This window comes from Netta rufina (genome assembly GCF_964035555.1).
Source record: "Netta rufina genome assembly, chromosome: 6".
Lineage (NCBI taxonomy): Eukaryota > Metazoa > Chordata > Aves > Anseriformes > Anatidae > Netta > Netta rufina.
The window spans coordinates 32,638,133-32,661,536 of record NC_140129.1 but is presented as its reverse complement, the minus strand read 5'-3'; the positions used below and the strand labels follow the sequence as shown (position 1 = coordinate 32,661,536).

Here is a 23,404-nt window from a genome sequence, read left to right as displayed (position 1 = left end):
TTTATAGTTCACAGAAAGCAAAATCAAACTACTATTCTTACTTGAAATACATTACTGGAAAGCTGGCAGTAGTTTTCAGATGAGAGACATCTGAAGAGTGCAGCATGCAGGGCAGACTCCAGCCGTAACACAACACAGCCTTACCCTCTAGCATCAAGAGTTCACACTTAAGCTAAAGCTCTACATGTTTAGGTCTCAATAGGTAAATATTTGTCAGAAGCTGTGAGAAAACGGATAGAAAAAAGTGTTGAAGACACTGTGGGGTCTGAAGACCCCACACTGAAGACACTTCATCATTTCTTGGTGAAATAGGACTCTCAGAATTGGTTTCCTAGGCTCAGAACATGCTGTAAAGCAGCTACAAGTGAACCTTTGGTACCAAGTAACAACTCCTTTTCAGAAGTAGTAATACGGAAGCCCTCGTACTGTGCTCCTTTGCACTAACGTTACAGATGTTAACACTGAGGAGTTGGTCTTGAGAAAACAAGTGCTTACAATGAAGTCCAGAATTAAGGATTATTGAATGCCATGTGTGTGGCGTAACAGTGCCGGTAACTCATCTGAATTGTAAAGATCACATTTAGGAGGGGAGCTACTCATTGAAGACAGGCAAGCTTTACCCACAGCTCAGAGCCATGACTGTGCGTAGCCTGTTCAAGAGAACAGGGTGAAGGACATTCTTTCCTACATTCACAATTTGTATCATGGCAGTAAAATCCAGTATTTGAGGTGTAAAACGTAACCATAAGCAAAGGGAGAGGAAGCATGAATGACAGAGTTGCTTCTGAATTAAAAATCAGGGGGAAAGAATCCGGTGGGTCAGGTCTCCAACGGACGGGAAGGGTACCACGAACAAGCACAGCCCTCTGCTCCCTCCTCTCCCATCTGGAAGAGCCCTGCAGCAGCAGAAAGGACAGCATGACTTGCTCTGATGTTTGGAGCCTCTTACTCTCCAAAGCATAAAAAAAAGACAACCCACACACACAATCAAATATTCCTGTGCTGCATCCCTCCTTGGTCCTCCTAGCCTTGCACTGGGGGCGGGGGCTTTCAATAACTATCTTGAACCAGCGGTCACAGATTTTTGACAGCGGAGAAAATATTTCTTTTTAACAACAGCTATTTTCAGTTGCTATGATACAGCATAAACCAGAAGGTGTTTTTGCAGGCATGGGGGAAGAATATGAAATTTTACCTTGAGGTACTTGTTATTTTTGATCTTCTTTGCTCCACATTCACCATTCGAATACTCAAAGTGGTTTTTCTGAATTAGTAAAAGAGAGTTTAAAACCAATTAATTTGTGGGCTTCAGAAAAAAAAGGGTTAAGAGTGAAGGCTGTCTGCGTGTTGTTCGTACTTACTGGAAGGTTGAAAGCACTGTCCAAGTAGACTATCAGAATTGCTGTAGACAGACCCTTCTTATCCTGTGAAGGCCAGGAAAATAAAACAAAACAAAAACAAGGTAGGCATGATCACTCATCAAGGACAACATACAGCACAAGACAAATTCAAAGTTTCCCTAAGCTAAGCAGCTCTTCACCTTTCTCCTTAAACTTGCAATTTAGAGGAGCCAATACCCTACAGCATGATGGTTTCAAGCAGACCAATAAGAAAAGGCACAAGTCTCTGCTATTTGCTCACTTTAATGCCCTTCAATTTATTTAGTGCAGAACTGGTCAAATTCCCAGGTGCTGGCAATTTGCCTAGACTAGTACAGGTATACAGATGCTTGGGGTCCTGCACAGATCCTAGATGAAGAGGAAAGAGAAAAAGGATCAAAGAAGGGAACGAGAGGCCACTTTGCAGTTGGCCAAACAAAGTTTTGCTGGTTTAAGTAAAAAGATCTGCCAGATTTTAGTGGCTCCTGTGTTACCAAGGCATGTGGGGCAAACAAACACCCTTCTTCTCCAGGAGAAACAGGAAAAAAAATACATCAAAACTTTGTCAAACAAAAATAAACTCCTGTGAGTTTGCCCAGGAATCCTAATTTTACATGCTCCTTTATTGATCACTGGCCAGGGATCAAAGCATCTGAATCCTTTAGGCAAATATACTCACCTCATGTAGCTTTTCTTGGTCATTTACTAGTGAAAGCCACTCCAGCTTTAAATGCAAGTGCCCACTTGTTGTCTTGCTCAAGGGAAACCACTAAATGGAGACAACAAAGCGTAACTTCAGAACTGTGAGGCAGAATAATTTGTACATGTTGCAGACTCTGGGACTTAAGTACAGTAGACAATACAAATTGTACCTTGAGCTTCTTAACTTCAATTTTTGAGACTTAGATTGCAGCATGGCCATCTACTTGGGAACACAACCCAGAAACACTGAAAGTAAGATACCCACACACACGCAGTGCAAACAGATATCTGCAACCAGCAGCAGCATCAGACAGGCACTCTGGCATAGTTTGCAGTGTTGGGTTGCAGGATGAACCATGATACAATCTGATTATTTCTTCCCTCAGCAATCAGACCGCTTCACCAAACTTTATCTGTAGCCTCACAGAAATATTTGGTACACACAGGATACATGATAGCAACCCACTGCTGGCTCAGCATAACCTCAGGGCTATCTGAGGTTGTCAGCCTGATCGTTAAAATTATTGTGATGGCTACTTCAAGTTTTCTGAGCAAAGAAAGCTTCACAAAAAGAAAATACCACAGTGCGAGTGTGCAAGGAAGCTTCAAGCACACAGAAACAATGTAGTAGCATATGGAGAACATGAATGAGTACACATAAGCATACACCACAACCACATTTAAAAATAAACTGCAATCTTTACCTCATCAACAGTTCTGTCATTCATTATATCCACAAGGCTTATAAGCAAGCTGGAAGACACAAAGCAAACATTTCAGCATATGTTTACACAGACGGTGTGTTGCTGATTAGTGGACAAAGGGAAGAGGAAAAAAAAAAAAAAAAAAAACAGAAACCATGGCTACTGAGAAAAAAAGCCCACATGATGTTCCAAATAGCAACTTCTAGATATTACCTGTGTGCATGTGTGGTGGCGCACATAATTCCACACACAGTACCTTCTCCCTCTTGAAATGCTTCCAAAACTGAAATATATTCTAAATAAATCTTAAGTCATGTAGTGACCACCAACTCTAATGGTGGTTAAGATTCCCTGCAAGAGTCAGGGCCCATTCTCTAACTCATTCAAAGCTAGTTGCACTAGGAACTAATAACTTGATGACAATATTTGGACAAAGGGAATAGCTTCCTTCAACTTCAAACTTCCTGTATAAACAATCTGGGTGTTCCGTTTCAGAGATCACTGGATCTGAGCAAGGACTGGATTGTTTTGTTTCTTTCTTTGGGTTTTCATTTATTTTAAATCAAACAAGTAAGAAGATAACTCGTCCTAAGAAGCAAGACCTGACATACTCTCTCTGGAGGTGATCATGACCATCTCTGCCTTTCCCTAAGTGCTGTTATTGAGAACATCAGAAATGTCCCACTTGAGAAATCCACAGCTTATTCATAAATGCCCCTCTCTTATCTGTCATCTGATATGAAGAGTGTTGTTTTCTGGCCACCAGTCATTTCAGGTCGTTTGCATTTTCTGCATTAAAAATGGATGCCAAATGTCACCATAAGGATATTTCTCCATGACAAAACAACAGCAAGACCTTATTCCAATTAGACTGCACTTGATTACGGCTAAAGATATGAAAGAGAAAGGACATAACCTCCAGAATTGTTTTCTAAAATCTATTGAGCAGACTTTTCAGAACACTAGATCCTTTTGAAGAGCAACAAAAAGAAAGTTTCATTGATTTACCTGCCCATGAAGTCATCTTTATCTGGATCTTCATCATATAATTCGACTTCTAAGTCCTGACCAGGCAATTCATGAACAACAAACTGGAGGAGAAAGATGTATTTATTAAAAATAAAAAGCACTCACACGGGTTCACTACTCAGGCTGTTGACAAGAACATGACGCTTTACAGCTGTATAATACATTAAGGACATTCCCTGCTGTTTTGTGGCTGATCTTGTTACAAATACAACTGGTTATAGACAAAAATATTTTAAAAACAGTTTTCTTGGCTTTGAATTAAAACTTAAACCTGTCAAACTGATATCCCTAATAAGCACTGTTGACAAAAACAAAAAGAGCTCAATATACCCTATACAAAAAGAATACCAATGCTAGGGCAGAATACAGTTGCACAATCAGACTGCTGCACTGATTGATATTTAAAGAAATGCTTTGCATGTCCTCCAAAAACCCACATACGTAAATCAGATCAACCTGAATTCCATTTCAGGTTTGCAATTTAGATTTGATTTGTTTAAGAGACAGAAATGCCTCATCAATCAAGTAACAAGGAATTCCACTTGCTCCAGTGCAGTCAGCTAAGAGTAGGTCCTCCAAACACAAGGATGTAAACAGCTGTGCATCCTGTAGATGGAAAGAACAAAAGATTCAGTACCTCAAATGTCTCATTCCAAACGGGATTAAGATCTCGGGAAACTGTCTTGCTTCGATATTGCACCACGCCAACTCGAAGAAGAGCATACGGGTCAGATTTCCCCCTGATGGCACCAAGAAAATTGTCTTTCTGGACAAGGTTTTCAGCTTCTAGCAGATGAACCCTTATTACTCCCTGGATAAAAAAAAAAAAAAAGAAAGAAAAAAAAAAGAAAGAAAAAAAAAAAGAGATGAAATTGGTTGTGAAAATGTGATCTTTGGATAATTATAATATGTTACCTCCTAAAACTAGTTATTTCAGGCAACAAGGGTAGTCAGCATGACAGGTTTTCAAAGACATGTATTTTGAGACATTTCAAATGACAGCTGTGATAAAACAATCACTTTTCTCATCATTTACCTAGAAAAAACCTTAAACAGATACACAATTCAATCTAGACAGTTGGGTAGGAAATAGCCTTCAACTTATTTTGAAACCAGAAACATACATATACACTCAGGATCATACACTGCAGTTAAATTGAGTGTAAAGTCAAGAGCAATTCATACTGACTGAAGATGGAACCAAGTATTCATTGGCAGATTCATATTTTATTGCAGAGAGGCCATTCAATTTCAATTCGGTGATGGAAGTCTTCAGTAGGAAGCAGCCCTTCGTCATTCATTTATCATTACTCTCATTCATGAATACATTAGGTATTTGACAGGAGACCAGAGATCTGGATGCATCAAACATTTAGGAGGTTGGGGCTTGTTTGGGTTTGTTTGTCATTCAGAACTTTTTTTTTTCTTTCATGAAGAGATGTCATACTCTGATGTCATACTCCCATTTACACCCCTTCACTGCATTAGTAAAGACATTAAGTAGCCTGACGTTTAGTGCTCATGCATTTACTTTCTCTAATTGAAGACCTGTGGTATTCTCAAATGAGACTAACAGCTTAAACTGGTAAATATCTGTGTCTTAACGGACTTCTTAGGCCATATACAGGGAGCTAAGTGCCTCCCTGCGCCCCCACCAAATTAAGAACTACCCAATATTTGCTTTTGTATTCCTGAAATAGTGCCTACAGAAAGCCTACAGTCCAGGCTGAAACAGCTGATGAGAAATGGATGTGCAGGAACCCAACACTCTAAGTTTGCATGTGTCTGCATTGCAGCAAATGCACACTCAGGTAGATTAACATCCTCACTGAAGAAGAAACAAAACCAAAAAACCCTCACACGTGGGATAGGGAACCTCAGTTGGGCAATGTTCATGTTCTTCTTCAGAGGCACCGTGATCCTGTTTGGTAGAACCAGCCGTGAAGCAATGTAATCTTGAATCAGCGTGTCTGACATTACACTGCAGGTGAGGAAAACAAACAAACAACTTAAATCTCTACAATCAAATCACCATTTCAGTTAGAATGAAAGAACATGGCACAGCACAAGAAACAGGAGGCACTGCAAAATGAGCAATACAGACCACCTTCCCCCAAAGAGTAGGGGAAGAAACTCGGGTTTGTGACATTTAGCTTAGACCAAAAGGATGGGAGACAGCAGTTTAACACCAGAATTGATCACCAAGGATCGATACACATCACTGTGGAAAGCTCGGCCATCTCCTAACAATAATTCCAGTCCAACTGAGCTGCTGCAGAGCAGAAGATGAGCATGGACTTTCCAGTCCGATCTAACACTTACTCATTTTTAGCTTTCTAGTTTTAAATCTTTTATTTGGAATTGCCATGTTTGTTTGGCAGGGAAAACTAATTTGATCTGTTCTTCCTGTGCAAGAAGTGTATGGCTACCACAGACCTCCAATATTCTCTGGGTGATTAATGAGAGGAATTCAACATGCTACTACAATTCAGAATGAGCAGCAGACAATATTCAGAGGGAGACCTGAGCACACCAAACATCAGATTTTTTTTCATCCTCTTGGTAGATCTAGTGCTTGTAAGGCATTTCTCAGGGAAGGCCATGCAATGAAATTGTCCCAGTTCATGGATGAAGACCGATCCACAAAGAAAGAATTTTTGTAAATCTCCTACTCCCACTGTCAAACCAGGAGTCTGAAAACCCTTGTTCAAACTATTGGCTTTCCTGACAAATTCCTCTGCAGGAATATCACAAACTGTCCCTTCTCTTCAGTCTTATGATATACTCAGCTACACGCAGCTTGCACATGAGGACAGATATCTGCATCCAGTATCTTTACTCTTAAGTAGGTGAATAAAGAAAAGGAGAGCTCTTACTCAACCTGTATTTCAGCCTGTTCACAGCACACATGATTTGCTCATGGCTTTCATGTGCTGTGTTGATGAGCAAGCAAAGGTTTCTATGTTCAAATCCCTGTGAGAGAACCAGAGAGTGAACATTTAGGACACCAAATTTGCACTTAATTATATGAGAGGCTGTAGGCTGGAACACCTACATACCTTCTCCCTGCGAGGATTAAGGAAAGCTGCATCAGAAAAGAACAGATTAATTTGCCTGATAAAAACTGGAGCTCTGAGGGCAAACTTCAGGTCTTGAATTAAGTAAAAAACAAAACCAAAAAAAAAGAAAGCTTCCTCTCACTTGACATCAAAGGTCTTCAGAGGCCCTTTACTGCATAAACTGACACCTAAAGTAGCCAGCCATTTCCTATGTATCTGCAAAGCAAGAGCTGCAGTGGAAGGGAGGGAAGCATTGGTGTCTGTGTTCATTTCTAAAGGGAGAAAGGCAGTGGCTGAGTAACCAATGTATATTTTGTTCTTGTGTGACAGAATTTTCTCATTATACCGAGAAAAAAAGGAAAATGTCAATCTCCAGCCTGGAGGAGCAGATTGAAACTTACAGCAGTGAAAACCCATGAGATTTTCATCCTTGCTGTGCAAGTTTATGTACAAGATCAACCTAAGAGGCCCTGGGGAGCAGCTAGGTTTTCTGAAGAACCTAATGGATGAGCAGATTACTTAGAACGGGAGGAACATTTCTCCTTTTGAATATGTTGCAGTTTTCTTTATCATGGATTGGATTTCAGTTCATCAGAGGACTGCAACCCTGTGATACTTAACCTTTCTTTTCACTTCAAGGTAAGTAAACATAAGCACAGACTGCCAATTACCTAGATCTGCTCAACTACCTTTATAAGTAACCAGCACATGAGAAACAGAAGGGCTTGTTTTTCAGTTTATAGTAAATCCCCAAAACTACAATGGTCTAATTCCACCCTAAATCCCAAATGCAGTGAAGTGAAAAAGGAATTTTGACATAGTGTACGAGCACCCTACTCAAGTGTTTGTGAACTCCACAGCCAGATGTAATGGCACGAGTATCAGCATAACTCCTTCCACACATCACTCTTGAGAATAACTTTGAAGATTACTGGAGAAAGCCTTCCCAGTTCCCAAAGGTTTTTTAAAAAGGAATAAAGTGAAACAAAACAGACACTTACTTAATTCCTGGGACATCCAGGAGGTTGCTCATGCCTGCCCAGTTGATTTCCAAGTGCTACAACAAGGACAGGGAGAGAAATGATACAGGAACATTAAAATTTATCTCAGGACAAATGAATTTAAAGAGGAAGCAAATGCTTCTGAAACAAAGCTGGCTGTTTAAAGAAAGCCAAACCTGCGCCAGCAAATGACTATATTTATATATTAAAATCAACAGCTGATAGCAATTCCCTTATCTATTTTACCTGCCATACCTGAAATTAAGGTATCACTGGGACTTATCCTGCAAGCACGGGAAAATACAGCACTCAGCCCCTAGCAATGCCTGTTGGCAGATGCCCCAGGGTCATGAGCAGTAAATCCGGCAGCTTTACCTAGACTGTGAAGTTGTTTCCTCACCTTTCACTTAGAGGTTGGCCTGTGCCCTGAGGCAGGGAAATTTACAAACACCACTGGAATCTGTATTTCTGTTCGCATAATAAACAAAGGAGTTTTTCATCTGTTTACATAATGCTGCTACATACAAACTCAAAACTACCTCATTCAATATCAAAAGCAGATGACAGCCAGGAACTCAAGCAGAGCATAACCCAGAATCAAGCAGAGTTGTGTGCTATAACTGTTTAATTTTTTTTTATTATTATTATTTTTTTTTAAGCAAGGCTAGGAGGTTTATCATATCTTATTTAACCACAATTCAACTACAAAGCACTTGTGACCTTAAACAGGCAAGCTTTCAAAGCATGGCCATGACCAAATGGTTCCCAAGATGGCTTCATTTAAAATCCATGTCTGGGAAGACTTTAATTTCATCTGCCAGGATCCTTCCAGCAAAGGCCTATGAAATGGCTGCTGTGCTGTCAACATCAGAAATTCCTCCCCTTCTTAGACCAAAGAATAGAAATAATTCTATAGGCACTACTACAAGAGAGTAGGGCAAATTCATTCCCATCCTCTAGGGGTTTAAGACGAGCATTTAGCAACCAGGAATCTGCTGTTCAAGTACCCACACTGCTGGGTATTCACAGGTATGCAGTTTGGCTTGCTAGCAATGGACAATTTGTGTCGCTCACTGAAGACCAAACCATGCACTAAGACAGCCCTCGAATCAAGAAGGCTGCAGAGTACAGTTCACTAGTGACTCACCGGTTTCTGCATAAAAAACAAGGTCACTGCTCCAATAAAAGGGGCATCGGTTAGAAGAGGTTCCAGTATCACTCGCAGTGTCCCGTACAGCTGCAAATGCAATAGACCAAGGAGAATCAAGTTTGAAGATACTCTCAGAATACAGTTTCAAAACCGAGCTTTTCAGTGATGGAAATAATTTTAAAAACCCTGCTTGAAATCATTTTACTTGGAATTTACTAACAATAACCTCCTTCTCTCTCAAATCATTGCTACTAATTGATACTGATACATAGCTTTCAGTATTGCAAGGCCAGGTTGTTGGTCTAATCTAAAACAGGTTATGAACACCCTAACAGAATTGTTTCTTTTGAAGTTCTCTAGCAACACGCAATTTTCTTGAACTCCAATGGCAGAAGCTGGCCCTTGTGAGTTCAATACTCTAGCAATGAACCTGTTTAAGAGTCACACTAAGAACCTAAATATTATTTTTAAGGTGTTTTCCAAGACACCATTTCCCCAGCCAAAACAGATAAAGGCTTTCATCCCATGTCTACTAGTCTTTGGTTTTCCAGTCAAGAGTCCTGCCCACTGGGACACGCCACCTCCTGCTGCTCGTGGCCTTGAAAAGAGCATCAGCACGGCACGCACCTGTACGCCTTTCACTCCAAGATTAAATTTCGATATGTCCATGTGAATCTCACAGTCTCCTGCATAACTGAAAGAAAGTTCTCACGTTACTCCACAGTTTGCAATAGTTCGATGAGCAAATTTGGGCTGTACAGAGTGTAAAGGAAATGAGTTACATGATTGGCAACTTGACATCACAGGCAGGGATTAATTTTTAAGCATCTGAAAAGGGAAAGTTGAGCACGTTGAACAAGAGTAAGATCTTCACAACAGAAACCCTGCAGTCAGCTGGGACATTGATTATCTGCAAAATGTCAAAGCAACATTTTTCTAGGTTACCTTCCCATTCTTAAGACTGGCAGTTGGCTGGGGCAAGCTTGCTCTTGCTCCCTAGGAGGGGAACAACTGGCTCATTGGAAATTCAAAGTCAGGGCAATTGCCCTCTTGCTCCCCTCTCTGCCAAAGGCCTGATCCCAGCTGTGTTACAACCCGGTGACCCAACTCCTGAGCTGATGCAGAGCCACACTGTCATCACAGACGGGGCCCTGTACATTATAGCTCACCCCTGCCACAGCCAAAAAGCCCATTTGAAGGACAAACGCATCGCTAAAAATAACCTGGTTTCCTTGAAGCTGAATTAAAAGACAATGGTTTAAGATGAGATCTTGGTCAGTTGCCATGGAGAACATCAGACCTTAAATAAAATGAATGCCAAGTGTGGCACTGTAGCAATTTGGAAACCACCTTAGACTTTAATAAAAGTGCAAACATCACCTTATGCAAGAAAAAAAAACAAAACAATAGCCACTCCCCTAGGAGCAGAACCCAGCAGATTTGTTGATGCCTCTGGCAGAAAACAACTGAAGGGAGCTACCAAGTTCCTTTCCAGTCCTCTGAGAAATAGCTCTTTTTGGGTGCAAACACAAACGCCCTGCAGGTAAAGAGGGGTGAAAAGTACCACAGCACAATGAATGTGCTGTGCTTGCTGCCTGGGTGCATACTTTCACCCCACAATCAAAGGAAAAGGCCTTTTTTTTTTTTTCTGCTCTGACCACAGGTATATGGGCAAATAGTGCAGTAGTTGCTGCTAATTCACACTGTAATTTGCACAGACAGATTCCCCCACCACCAAAAAAAAACCCTTGCCAAGAACATGCAGCTCTGTGAATTTGTCTCCATTTCTGCAAGCAAAGTTCCTGAATTTCTGTTTAGAGAGCCACTTAGCAGAACCTAAGAAGTTCAAAATGCTCAAATTAAAGCCTTTAATGTTGGAGCATTCTCTTTTTTTTTCCCAGTAGCCAACCTCACAGGCTATGCCAACTTTAACACAATCTTCCTTATAAGCTAGTCAGATAATTAAACACACTTATTTTAACATTTACACAATTTTGATATTATCTTACAGTTCATTACACTGAGCGCTAATAGAGCTTTGTCACAATAAAACATCTAAATGAGAAGCCAAAACGAGTCCCTCAATTTGCATTAATTAAGCGAAGAGGATTAATTGCCAGTGTCCAACGCAACAAATAATGCGTGTTGTGTTTCAATTTACAATTTTTATGCTTCTCCACAGCCAAAAACTCTTCCCACCCAGCCCTAGACATCTTCCTTCCCTAGTAACACATCAATGCGTGCAATCAGGTTTGCAATCCTGAATGTCAGAGCAGCCTTCACCCCTTTTATCAGAGCCTGAGCCTTTAATCACCCTTAAGTCTGCTTCATACCAGCACCACTCCCACAATGGGGTGCCTGGAAGAATGCCTTCTGCTCTTCACTTTTACTCCTTATTTCCAGTCCACGTTGCTCCTGCTTTCCTTTGTCCCCTCTGCTTGGCATAACCTCGCTGGGCTCCCCCAGACAGAGCAGCCTGAGCTGTCCTGCTGGGCTTCAAGCCTTGGCACTCAGGCATGTAGGGCTGAGCCCTTGTGCTGGTATCCCCAGGAGCACGCTTTGCCTGCCTGTTGGGGGTTGGAAGATGAACCTGTTTCTCTCCTAAGTCCTGCATTGCGCACAGAGATGTAGATAAGCACACCTACGCCACGGATGAGGAGCGGGGAAGCTTGCAGAAGTGCCCTTATCTGCATTTCTTCTGCGCCCAGCTGGAAAAGCTGGGCCCATGGTGTTTGTGATACGAGGACAGCCTGCTGGCTGAAGGCACAGATGCTACAGGAGCGCATACTGACGAGTTTGTGGACCTAGGACAACGATGAAGCAGTAATGGGCAAATAAGAGACAAGAAAGTGTGACCAAGTACCACAAGATATGAGAAACAACAGCCCGTGTCTGCCTTTCCCCTTCTGTCTTTGAAGTCAGGCTCCTGGCAGCAAGCATTCCTTTTCTGCTCAAAACTGAGAGGCTTCCAAAATGCTTTGTTTCTCGAAAAATCCCACAAGCTCAGTTAGCCCAAACCCCACCAAAGCTCCAAGCGTTGTTGCGTGCTTCTTTTGACTACTTTATCCAGTCCTGTACCAGATGACAGAGACCATCTGGATAGAGTTGCAAACTTGCCAGTTACGAAATTCAGATACTCTTTTTGAAGAGTAAGCTTCAAGGCATATTTGTATTTATTTTATAAATAAATAGTCATTTTTCTATTACATCTCATGCACTGTAAAAGCCATGGAAGAGCAAGGAAGTGAACGCTCAAAACATCTGCAATAGAAGTTATGGTAAGAGTAGTAAATCAGATTAACAAAACACGTAGCAGTTGGATTGCAAGACACTCTTCTAATGGTGCCTTCAGATACTTCAAATCTCTGATGACTAGAGCCAAATGATTACATGGCTTCACAGTAGCTCGGGGAATTGCAGGATTAGTGGGAAGAATAACGATTGCAGGAGGTCAAGTGGCTGCACTTGAGAAGTCCCTATTTTGAACAAGGCACTTCTGGAGAACATTTCTGGAAAGCTTTGACACTGATTCATCTGGAGAACACAACTGTCAGCTCCTCATGCTCAGGAGACAGATTCATGACTTCTATCTAGGGCAAATTATTTGGAGAACCAAGAGCACAGGAAAGTTTTTTTCTACCTAGGATTTCAGATCTCAGTTTGTCCAGATCTTATATTCCATAATATTATATTATATCCATATTATATCCATAATTCTTATATTCTTATTATGTCCAGATCTTTTTTTCTACCTAGGATTTCAGATCCCAGTTTGTCCAGATCATTTAACCACTGCAAGATCCCTGACGTGCCATGTGAGAGCTGTAGATCAGCTCTGTTCGTGCAGCAAGTGGATACACAGACAGAACAGACAGACACCAGGACTTTCAGACAGATAAATGACAAATTTTATCCGTACAGAAGATCCCAGAGTAAGCAGCAATTATCTCAACATTTCCGCTCGGTCCCATGAGCCATGACAAAACGTAAACCACTTAATTTACACCAATTGGGATCATTATTTCAGAGAGCAAGCGAAAGATTTTGCAAGACAGCTTAAGTGCTCCTTCTGTGCTGCTCACAAGCACTCACCACTGAGCTTTGGTTTGCCTGTCAAAAACTCAGGTGCAGTCTTCCCATCTGGGGCAGCCAAGACTGTAATGACAAAACCTTCCCCGGTGCTCTGATGCCAGAGATACGTAAGCTGTTATTAACAGATTTAATTAAAGCAGCTTCTCGAGTTCCTTTTGGTAACTCCATGTGATGTACTGCATCACTGGCTCTGCTGACGGGTCTTGCCCATACAAATCAGGGACCTCCTCCTGTTCTGCTGCGTTTACTGAGTGTGATGAGATCTCTGGAGGCAGGATGCTGCCTAACGCAGAGGGTTACTCAGTGCTGGAGCGGGGCAGAGCAGGAGCTTGGATAACGACATCCATGTGACACAGCAGCTCAGCCTTCCCCGCTGCAGCAACAGCACAGGAGGAGTTTTTGAGCGGGGCTGCACGCAGCGATGAGCCAGCCAACAGGCCAAGCTCACGTGGGCTCAGCAGAGGGGAAACTCCCACCAAATTATGCCTGCAAGCACCACGGAGTCACGTTAATAACATGCAGACGTGTCAGCTCTTTAATGTCCACTGAGCCATAACTACATTTCTCCAAAATCTAACCCAAGAGGGAAGTCAGTCCACGTGCCCTCAGCATTGCCAAGAGTGCTACACTGGCACCAACAGCACGTTACTCCAGCCTCCAGAGCTGGTACGCCGGGGCTCAGCTCTCTGGATGAGACCAGCCATTTAAATCTCACCTTTGTCCTTAGAGGGAACACGAGAAAGGATGAGGGGCCAGGTGAGAGTAGAAAGCTCTGCCATTAGTACTGCTCAAGACTCTGTACATAAAAATGAGGCAGCTGATGTGCAACAAATCCAGTGAGTTGGTCAGGCAGAGGGTCACATCCTGCACTCAGGCAGCAGAACAAGCTCGAGCTTGGCCAAGATTCTGGCTGCAGAAGAGCCAGATGGAGCCAGTCCCTCTCAACATCATCAGCACAGGTCTGACTGAAAGGATCATCTTCCCTCTCTGCTAAGTGGGAAAAAAACAGAGGACTCACACTGGTGAGCAGCCACCCAAACCTGACTCACTGGCACGTGATGACAGAGGTTGTGCAAAGGGCTGCAGCCTCCCATTGGGGCAGCTCAAGTCCATCTCCCCTAACCAGCTCTTCTCCCAACACCAGCTGCGTTAACACAAACACTCACAACCATTCATGTAGCTAAGGGCGACTGCTTTGTGATAGGAGATTGCCTGGCTCCAGAAAAGTAGAGGTTGCCAATTTCTTTGATTAAAGAAATAGGGGGAAAATAGTTCCTTTGGCAACCTGGAAAAAAGCAGGTCAATAACCACCACTGCTCACAGATTTGCTTCTCGCCATTCCTGCAAGTAGTACACGACCTTCTGCAGCAACTGTACAATGCACACTTGCAGAAACTGATGTTAATTTGTTAATGCAAGAGAAGCTGAGCCTTTAACACAGCCCAGAAGCTTTCCCTATCAGAGAGACAAGGTAGGCTGAAGACTCCTATGTGAATACAGAAAACACTTGGGTTATCTGATAATAAATCAGGTTAAGTTATTGTCAGGAGGAGGAAAAGAAGTGAGTGGCCAGTTTGGAGATGCTGCTGGGTCTGCCAAAAGGACAGGGATGAGGAGGTGGGGGAATCCCTCTGCAGATTACCGTTGTTAAAAGACAGTGAAAATGAGTATGTGGGAGAAGCAGCCTGCAGAAGTAGTTTAACAGAGAACAGCAGCAACCTCCCACAGAGCCTTAAAGGTATCGAAACCTTCGATCTCAATGTGGAAAACACAAATGATTTGCCACAGGCCCTAAAACTGGTCTGGCTATTACAAAGAGCACTTCACTGACTGTGCTGAAGCACAACATTGTTGAAAACCGAGCACATTGTCTTGCAGGGAGCACCAGTGCCCTGCCAGGGCCGGGGATGCTGCCACATGAAGCGGCAGGCACGGTCCTGAGCAGCTCTGTGCTGTTGCCAAGACAGCCCGTAGTTTCACACTGCTTTTTCCTGGCACTACCATGAAGCAAAACCATTTCAACTAGGTGGCCCAAAAACCCACTGCAGAACTACAGCAGCACGCAAGTGGTAAATCCCCCAGTAATTCCATTCTCCAGGCAAAACCAGAAGAAAGTTTAGCTCTCTGGTGGCTTCAGTGTTAACAAAACACAAAAGTTCATTCAAAACAGCCTGGAATGTATCAAATGTTTTATCTGGTTTTGTTGTTGTTATTGTTAATAGAGCTAGAGGCAGTTTTCTGCTAAAAGAACAGCTGTAATAAAAAATCAAATAAAATGCTGGGTGGCACAAGGAACACATAGCGAGTAAAATAAGAGGATTAATCTTAAGGAATTTAAAAAAAAACAGTGCAAGTAGTTCCAGAAGAACTATAGATGTTGGACTGAAGAGGAACCACATGGGGACATCCAGCTGGGGGACAGATTATCTCATATCACTCTGGGCTGATACAAGATAAGCAGCTCCATCTCATGCTGACCTTAGCGGACCATGTGTCCAGTCCAGCATGACAACTCACGCGCAGGTAGGCAGTGAATTAAGAACCACTGACATAGGCAAGGACGGAATGTTACCATATCTGCAGGTCTAGGACAATTTGTCTTCTATCAATTTCTTTGGTGTAGGCTTTTATTCCATTGATTCTAGGGCACTGAAATAAAGACAGACAAGATAGGGCGTGGTTAATACCCCTTAAGTCTAAGAGAAGAGTCCTACAGTGTTGCAAAGCAGTCACACTACCTTCTCGCCGAAGTGGATCTTGGTAAAGGTGCATGTTTTCAGATGTACGCTCTTTGCTCTGATTTTGGGTTCAAGAACTTCTTTAAATGTTTTTTCCATGATTGTCCCGAAGTACGGCCAGGCCTGTATGAGGACCTAAAGTACAGCAAAAGCAAAAACACACTGAAGATTCTTTGTGTAAGATACTCTTAGTTGAGAAACAGGCAAAGAAAGAACACCTGGCTACCGATGTCTGCCCTTTTAAAATACCAAGTAACGTTTGTGCTCTTAAGTCATGGTTACGGAAAGATTCATCTCAGTTCCTCAGAAAAGGAATATGTTTTAGGAACCGAAGGGTGAGTTTTCAACAGCACGGCGCTTGTTGACTGCTTCTAACCACAGTGGCTGAGCCAGCAAAGCCCAGGGTTAAAGTTTCTGAAGCGCAGTAGTCTCTAATTACTCAGAAGTGTCACAGAGTTCCCTGCAGATAGGTTTATTTAGAGAGGAAAGAGGTGAGCTTTCACATCCACAAGAAAGTTTGCTAAAGAAAAACAGGCGGGTTACTAGATACTGAGTTACACGTTCAGCTGTTCTGCTTTTAAAGTCCCAGAGTCAGTTCCAGTGAGAGCTTGACTACTCCTGATAGGAGCACCTGGCACAGAGCTTTCCAGGAACCTCTCTAGCAAGAGGAAATACCATTACTTTTGCTAAAGTAATAATATATTCACATAGATATGCACATGTACACACATGCAATTTTGTTTTGTTTTTAAATCTCACAAGCGCTGTGGTTAAATTTATCAAACCTACATCAGCCAGGCACACACTTGGCTTTCACCAAAGCCTGTGACAACTCCGCCTGCTCCAAGACTTGAACACAGACACTGATATGGTTGTGATGTGTTGTGGTGATGTGATAATTTTGTCAGGCTTGGCCAGTGGAGTTTGTGCTGGGATTCAGCTCAGAGCAGAGGGCCTCAGAAACTGGAGTTCAGAGCTCCTCACCTTGTTCAGCCACTCCACTCGCTCGACGTCAGGGAAATGGACCTGGAGGCGGAGAAAAATAAAGTGAGTGCCACATGCAACCCGTTTCAGTATACTGCATCGTATGCAAAAGATACCACAGAGCACAGAACAGGATTTAGAGTAAGCTGAGATCTCTCTGCCCTCATACACACATCATTTATAATTTATTGCGGCCTTGAAAAACTGCGAAAATAATAAAAGGTAAAAGAAGAGAGGTGTGCTGATGCAGCAGCCTGCCTCTGGGCGCATTTATGTGATTAAAGCAGGAGTCACATCCTGCTCCTGCTGAACAGCAGCGTTAGATTCCTAATCCCTCTTGGTCATGCAGTGGGAAGAACCTGCTTCCCTTCAAGACCACGAGGTGTACAGGACCTGTTTCCTGTGCTGGCTCACCCCATGTGCTGGCTCGCCCCAACCAAGGGGCTGCTGAGCAAAGAGCCACGGTCTTCTGACTGCAATCCCCCATTAAAGTCTTCTGGGCATGGTATTTTCAGCCGGTGCTCCAGGCTGGCAGAAGGATATTGCACAAGGGAAGGACTTGTCGAGCTTCTCAGCTGCTCAGCTCTCCGAAAGCACTCGGATGCACAGGGACTCCTTATCCCAGCATCTAGCCTGATGCAGGAACGGGGTAGGACAATGCACTACCTCTGTACGTGAGAGCTGTGAATTGCACCCTTCAGGCAGAGGTTTGCTGCTTTATTTAGCAGCATTCGGAGAGGTGCTCAGAGACATTCGGATGGATCCGACAGTAGCTTGCTTTTTTCCTCTAGCCTGATGTATGATTTCAGAGCCCATTCCCCTTGCTCAAACAATGCTTCAGATGATCTCCAATTACTACATTATAAACCAAAGGGATGTTACCACATTCTTTACAAGCAATTTCTTTTGATACTTTAGCTAGCAGCTTTTCCATTGAACGGGAAGATGCAGGTTCCCTGAAATGCCTTCCTACCTGGCTCTATCCGCATGATAGAGCGGGAACACAGCACCAGAAGGGACGATCAACACCACCACAACGCAGCTGATGTTTCACATGAAGGAGGGTTATGTGAATCGGGGGACCTCCAATTCACCTGCCAGCCTTTCATCTTTCCCCAGAGGGCCCTGGGTGCACTGAGGGCAGCAGCTCCCCAGCTCCAATGTGACTGGCGAGCCCTGCAGCGCTCCACAGCACCCGCAGGATGGCTCTGCATCAGTCCCAGGCAGGGCAGAGTAGGGATGGAAGTGGTTCAGTGAAGGAGAGGTGCAGAGGTACAGGATGTGGCCCAAGAGGACAGACCAGGACCCAGGGCACCACTCAGGGCACTGGATCCCAAAAACGAACTCACAGCCCACTTGTGAGACCCATCAACATTAAAAGGAGAAGTGTAGCACCATATAAACCCCTGAACTTTGCCAGGACTGTTCACTAGGGCCACAGCTGCTGGAGATGTAGCCACAAGAAGTATCCAAGAAGCAAAACCAGTGGATAGGAGCTGGAGCATGAGGAAACAGGCAAAAACCATGAGATGGAGGTGGCAGCCAGACCCACCACAATGAAAAGAGAAATAAAACCCACTGCTTGAGCCACAGATGCCCAACTGGGCTGCCGAGGGCAACCCCCAAAACAACCACAGTGAATCACAGATCGCTGTGGCACACCTTAGGTCACCCAGACACGAGCTCTGAGCACAGCCTGTCCATAGGGCGTTACAACAACGTGCACGTCCTGCTAGGGTCTACCAGAAGACGAGTTCTGCTCTAGGTCAGCTCGGTGGCACCACCAAGCTCTCCTCCTGACCCAGTTGCTTACTCAAGCAACTTAAATGTACTAATATTTTTTTTGGAAAAAGCACAAAAGACAAAAACATAACCCAAACCATCTCCAATTCCATTGGGAGTTCAGACTCAATGCCCACCCTTGTTACTAGCAGGAGCCCTGGCATCAGGGTTTTGCTCCCAAGCTTGCAATCGGTACAGCACAGACAGGAGAAGCACAAAATATTTCCTACTAAGCCCAGAACCAGCCACCAAGAGCTGCCAAAGTTTGCACTGTCCCAAAATAAGGCATACTCCGTGCCCTTGGGCAAATCTCACTATCAAAAATCATCTACAGAAGCAGGCATACATCTTGCCAATATTTCAGGAATGCTGCAGAAATTACTTAGCATCTGAAAAGAGCTTTGAAGATCAAAAACCCCAGGTAAGGGGCAATTACTAGCGAGTAAAGGAGAAGTGTAAGTTTCTGCAAGGCTCCACCCTGCCCCGGAGGAGGCCACACCAATGATCCCAGCAACAGCAAAAACCATGTGAGACACGACAGCGCCAATCCATTCAAATACAACAAAGGAATGTATCCTTCAGCATCACCGTTTTTTTGTTTTTGTTTTTGTTTTTGTTTTAAAAAAAAAAAAGGAGATGGATTTTTTAGCTCCCTGTGCAGGGACAAAAAAGTGTGTCTGAAGTCTAAAGAAGCCTGAGCAAGAAACTGGCAGCCCAAGTTTTAAAAGGACTGCTCTGTACCTCCAATACCAAATTCTCCTGGCATGAGGCATTTGGCACCAGGAGGAAACCCAGCACACCGTGATGTTCTCACCTGCAAGCTGCTGCAGCTGCAGAAGCAGCACAGAGAAGCCGCCGCCACCACCACCACCACCACGGAGCCAGAACGGAGGTGGAAGCAGCGCTGCCTCTGCTCCGGGCACCGAGTGGTTTTTACAAAACCCAAGGTAAATGCTGCCTGGGCTGAAGTCAGACAGCCTCACCTCTCCAAGACATAGATCTGACTCTGCCTGACCCCAGCGGATTTCCAGCCACCTAAGGTGGCACAGGAATGCCTCTCCTCCAAACTCACTGGCAGGTTTTGGCCAAGAGGCTGCTGCTGGAGCACTGCCCTGCAGATTCCCTAAAACAGCTGGGTGGGTAGACAAGGGAAACCCTCCTGGTGTCCCCACTGAAGGAAAGGCAGTGACACAAACGCGTCTCCTTAGATCTGGTACCAGGACTGTGCAGAGCCTGAGCCACAGCTGAAGGAGCCCCTGTGCTGCTGCTCCTACGGGCACAGCGCTTAACCAAGCGGTGCAATCAGCCACTGGCCTTAACTCCTCACTGAAGGGATCCTCCTCATTTCACTCCAGGGCTCCTGAGGAGACAACAATTTACCGAGCCCCTAAGACAAAGCCATCGCTCCGCACCTCCAGCGCCTTTCCTAGCGTTGCACTGCAGCTCCAACCCATGCTCCCACCTGAATTTTAATCCTACTCCCACCCCTGCATGTCAGGAGAGAAGAACAGAAGGGACTTTTTTAGAGATATTTCAATTGAAGGCTTGTGAACACTGAAGTCAAAAAAGAAAGATAAAAAACGATGACACCAAAGACAATAAACCGAACAGGCAGCAGGTGAGAAGCAGCCTCCAGGACTGGCACAGGGGGAAAAGAAGCAGAAGATCAAGCTGATGAAGGGAATAGAAAGAAAATTAGAAAGGAAGTTAAAAAAAAAAAAAAGTCAAGTATACTGTGTAAGCAAATGCCAGCTGATGCTGAACAGAAGTTATCAGCATAGGAGAGGAGATGTGGCAGTACTGATAAAGGTCAGAACTAAAAGCACACGCACTGGTATGGGCATTTCCAACCACAACTAAAGGCTTGAGATTGTGTTTGTGTGTTGGGGCTGACCCCGGTTTTTCGGTGACAAGTAAGGGATCCATTTTCTTGCTCCTAACACCCAGGGTGCTGGAGGATGTCACAGCACGGCTCCCGCAGCACCTGCCCGAGAGCCGACAGCACCACACTGCTCCTTGCTGCTCCGAGGGGTGTTAAACACGTTGTGAAAACAAACAAGCAGAAAAACTTCTGTGTTTGGCAGGGGGAAGAGGAGCAGGGAGCTGTGTGAGCTCTGCCGGGAGCTGCTGGGAGCACTGCCTGCCTTTCACACCGTACCAAGGAGCACCAAGGGCTGCAGAGCACAATGCTGACTGTCCATCGCTGCCTCGCAAACAGAGCTCTTTGATGGTCTCTCCCTGCCAGGAAAAGCACTTCCCAACCAGTTCCTGGCACGTTTCTTAATGCTAAGCATACGATGGTTAGAAACAGACCCAAGCCACTAATCCTTTCTCATTAGCCAACCGAGGGCACGGAGCAAATAGCCCCGGACCCAGAAGCAGCAGCACAGCTGGATTTACAAGTTTCCTTGCTTTAAAGCCGGGGATGGCTAGGAATAAACGCAAACAAGTGGAGGGTGGCTGTCCGCACCACCAAGAGATGTCTCTTCGAAGGTAAGCACCTGTGGCTTTCAGCAAGAAGAGTATGTTACGTTATAGATTTATTACTATTATCGCTTTAGCAAGCAGAGTGCATCATGCTATAGATGCGTTTATTATTATTTATTTTAAATGACGGCAGGGAGAGGAGGAGGAAACTTTTCGGATGAGGTCTCAAATAAGCATATCCCCAGACGGGAACAGCCACAAAGCAGCAGCACGCATTCAGAAGGTTTCTCTGAGGCACAGCAGCCCATTTTACAGACACACTCAGAACCACACACAGCTTTCCTGACCAAAACTAACTTTGATTTTGGTCCCTGCTCTGCCAGCCAAGACCCGAAAAGACGGGAGGATGCTGCGGGGTCCCAGGCGCTCCCCTCAGCTACTCCCCACACGGGGCACCCCTGGCAGCCCCCGGCACCCACCACCACCCCCAAAACCACCACAAGAACCACCACAACCCCCACAAGAACCCCCAGAAGCACCCCCACGACCCCCACTCACCCATGCCGGCAGGTGCCTGGCCGCCAGCCCCCTGCACACCGCCTGCCTCTCATCCTCCAGCAGCGCCGCGGCTGCCTCCAGCCGCTGGCGCTTCCCCCGCCGGTTGTGGCCCCAGCAGAAGCAGAGGGCCAGCCCCAGCAGCACCCAGCTGCCGCTCAGCCCCAGGTACCCGGCCAGATAGACGGGACCGAGCCACAGCAGCGCCCGGCCGGCGGCCGACAGCAGCGCCCGCGGCGGGGAGGCGGCGGCGGCTGAGGGCGCTGAGGCGGCTGAGGGCGCTGAGGCGGCTGAGGGCGCTGAGGCGGGCTCCATGGCGCGCCCCGGCTGCCAGGGGTCGCCCCGGCAGAGTGCGCTGCCTCCAGCCGGCGGCGAGAGGAGGGGAAGGGAAAAAAAGGGAAGAGAAGAGAAGGGAGGGAACCCCTCCGTCCCCGCCCCGCAGCTCGGTGCTCAGGGAGCCGGCTGCGGGCAGCCCGGAGCCCGCTGCGGGGGAGGGATGGGCGGCAGGAGCCGCCTGTCGGTGCGGGGCGCCTGCTGCTGCTCCCGAGTCGGGGTGCTCCTCGGTCCCGGTTCCTCTCGTTTTGAGGGGGGTACCCGGGGTGTTCACCCTTTGGAAGAAGGGGAATTATGCGTTAGGGGGTGCAGAGATATTTGGGAATCATGAGGCGCGCTTAGAGATGCGTTTCCTCTCAGCAGATTAATCCCAGACCACCCTATATATGCCTTAGGAGACACGCTGCGATCCTACAGACAGGTCCAGGCTGTGCTTTCCTCTGCAATTTCCCCTGCATTAGGCAGAGGCTACGCTTTGTGTGGTAGATGAGTCGAGAACATCCGTGAGTGGTGCCAGCTTTCACCCCGGCCCCTTTTCATAGCAAACAGTGGGCCTGGCTCCAAGAAAAGGAGGCCCTGTTGCTGGATAACAGGGTTTGGACCCCAATTTTGCCATGGAATTGGCGTTTAATAATGGGTCAGTCAAAAAAATCAAACAGTGCTGCAAGCGATCCTAGTTTGTACATTACTCATCACACATGACTGATCTCGGATAGAAATCAGTTCAGGCATCTGAAAACATTTGGACTCAAATGCCTCACATTAGGCAAACTCATGCGTGAGACATCTATTAACAGGTACTTTGGGAAACAAGCCCCAAATCTTCCCCTTCTGCAAAAGGAGGATGACTATGTTCATCTTCCTGGGGGTGGTGCAAAGATAAACGTGCCTAGAGCATGCATAAGGACTTTGTGCAGTGGGCAGTAACTCTCCAGAAGCTGAAGGCTGCAAGACAGACAGTATCAGCAGGTTCAAAATAGGATTAGACAAATTCTCAAACAACAAAGCCAACAAATGTACTCCCCACAGCTGTGGATGCGGGGGAGGCTTGAAGGAAAAGGACTTCTGAAAACGACCAGGCTCGTACTCTCTCCCAAAACAGCAATTTCTATTGCCACCAAGAGCAAGCGGACCAGTGGTCTGACCACAGAGGGCATTTCTCTTCATAAAACAGAAGAGACACCAAAAACCAACAGGTCTAACAGGTGAAGGAGTATCTGCCTTCTCTGATATCATACATTAATAAACATGCAGTGCTGAGTTTGCACAATTACATCTATCAGGAGGTATGTTCACATGCAAAAATACACCTGTTTTTGTTCTACCCCTGACCAAAAACTGAGGCTGACTTGTCATTTACTTTTCCCCACTGCCATTTAGAGCATTGTAAAACATTTTCAGTGTGACATTTCAGTCATGGAGTGAGCCTTCTCACAGTTAACCCCGAGCCCCGAAGTCTGACCTTTCAG

General features: G+C 45.1%; 1 protein-coding gene across 1 annotated transcript in view; it reads right to left on the bottom strand.

Annotated features, from left to right (window-relative positions):
- Positions 1 to 21,917, bottom strand: part of ESYT3 (extended synaptotagmin 3) — a gene marked incomplete at both ends in the record, with an annotated part of 29,504 nt that extends 7,587 nt beyond the window's left edge. Inside the window, 14 exons of the mRNA XM_084288606.1 lie at positions 1,196 to 1,264; positions 1,362 to 1,424; positions 2,059 to 2,148; positions 2,786 to 2,834; positions 3,794 to 3,876; positions 4,452 to 4,625; positions 5,675 to 5,795; positions 7,875 to 7,930; positions 9,022 to 9,111; positions 9,652 to 9,718; positions 15,689 to 15,765; positions 15,855 to 15,989; positions 16,839 to 16,880; positions 21,606 to 21,917. Coding sequence (XP_084144732.1) covers positions 1,196 to 1,264; positions 1,362 to 1,424; positions 2,059 to 2,148; positions 2,786 to 2,834; positions 3,794 to 3,876; positions 4,452 to 4,625; positions 5,675 to 5,795; positions 7,875 to 7,930; positions 9,022 to 9,111; positions 9,652 to 9,718; positions 15,689 to 15,765; positions 15,855 to 15,989; positions 16,839 to 16,880; positions 21,606 to 21,917 — 1,428 coding nt within the window. The remainder of the gene's footprint in view (positions 1 to 1,195; positions 1,265 to 1,361; positions 1,425 to 2,058; positions 2,149 to 2,785; positions 2,835 to 3,793; positions 3,877 to 4,451; positions 4,626 to 5,674; positions 5,796 to 7,874; positions 7,931 to 9,021; positions 9,112 to 9,651; positions 9,719 to 15,688; positions 15,766 to 15,854; positions 15,990 to 16,838; positions 16,881 to 21,605) is intronic.
- Between the last annotated feature and the right edge of the window lie 1,487 nt (positions 21,918 to 23,404).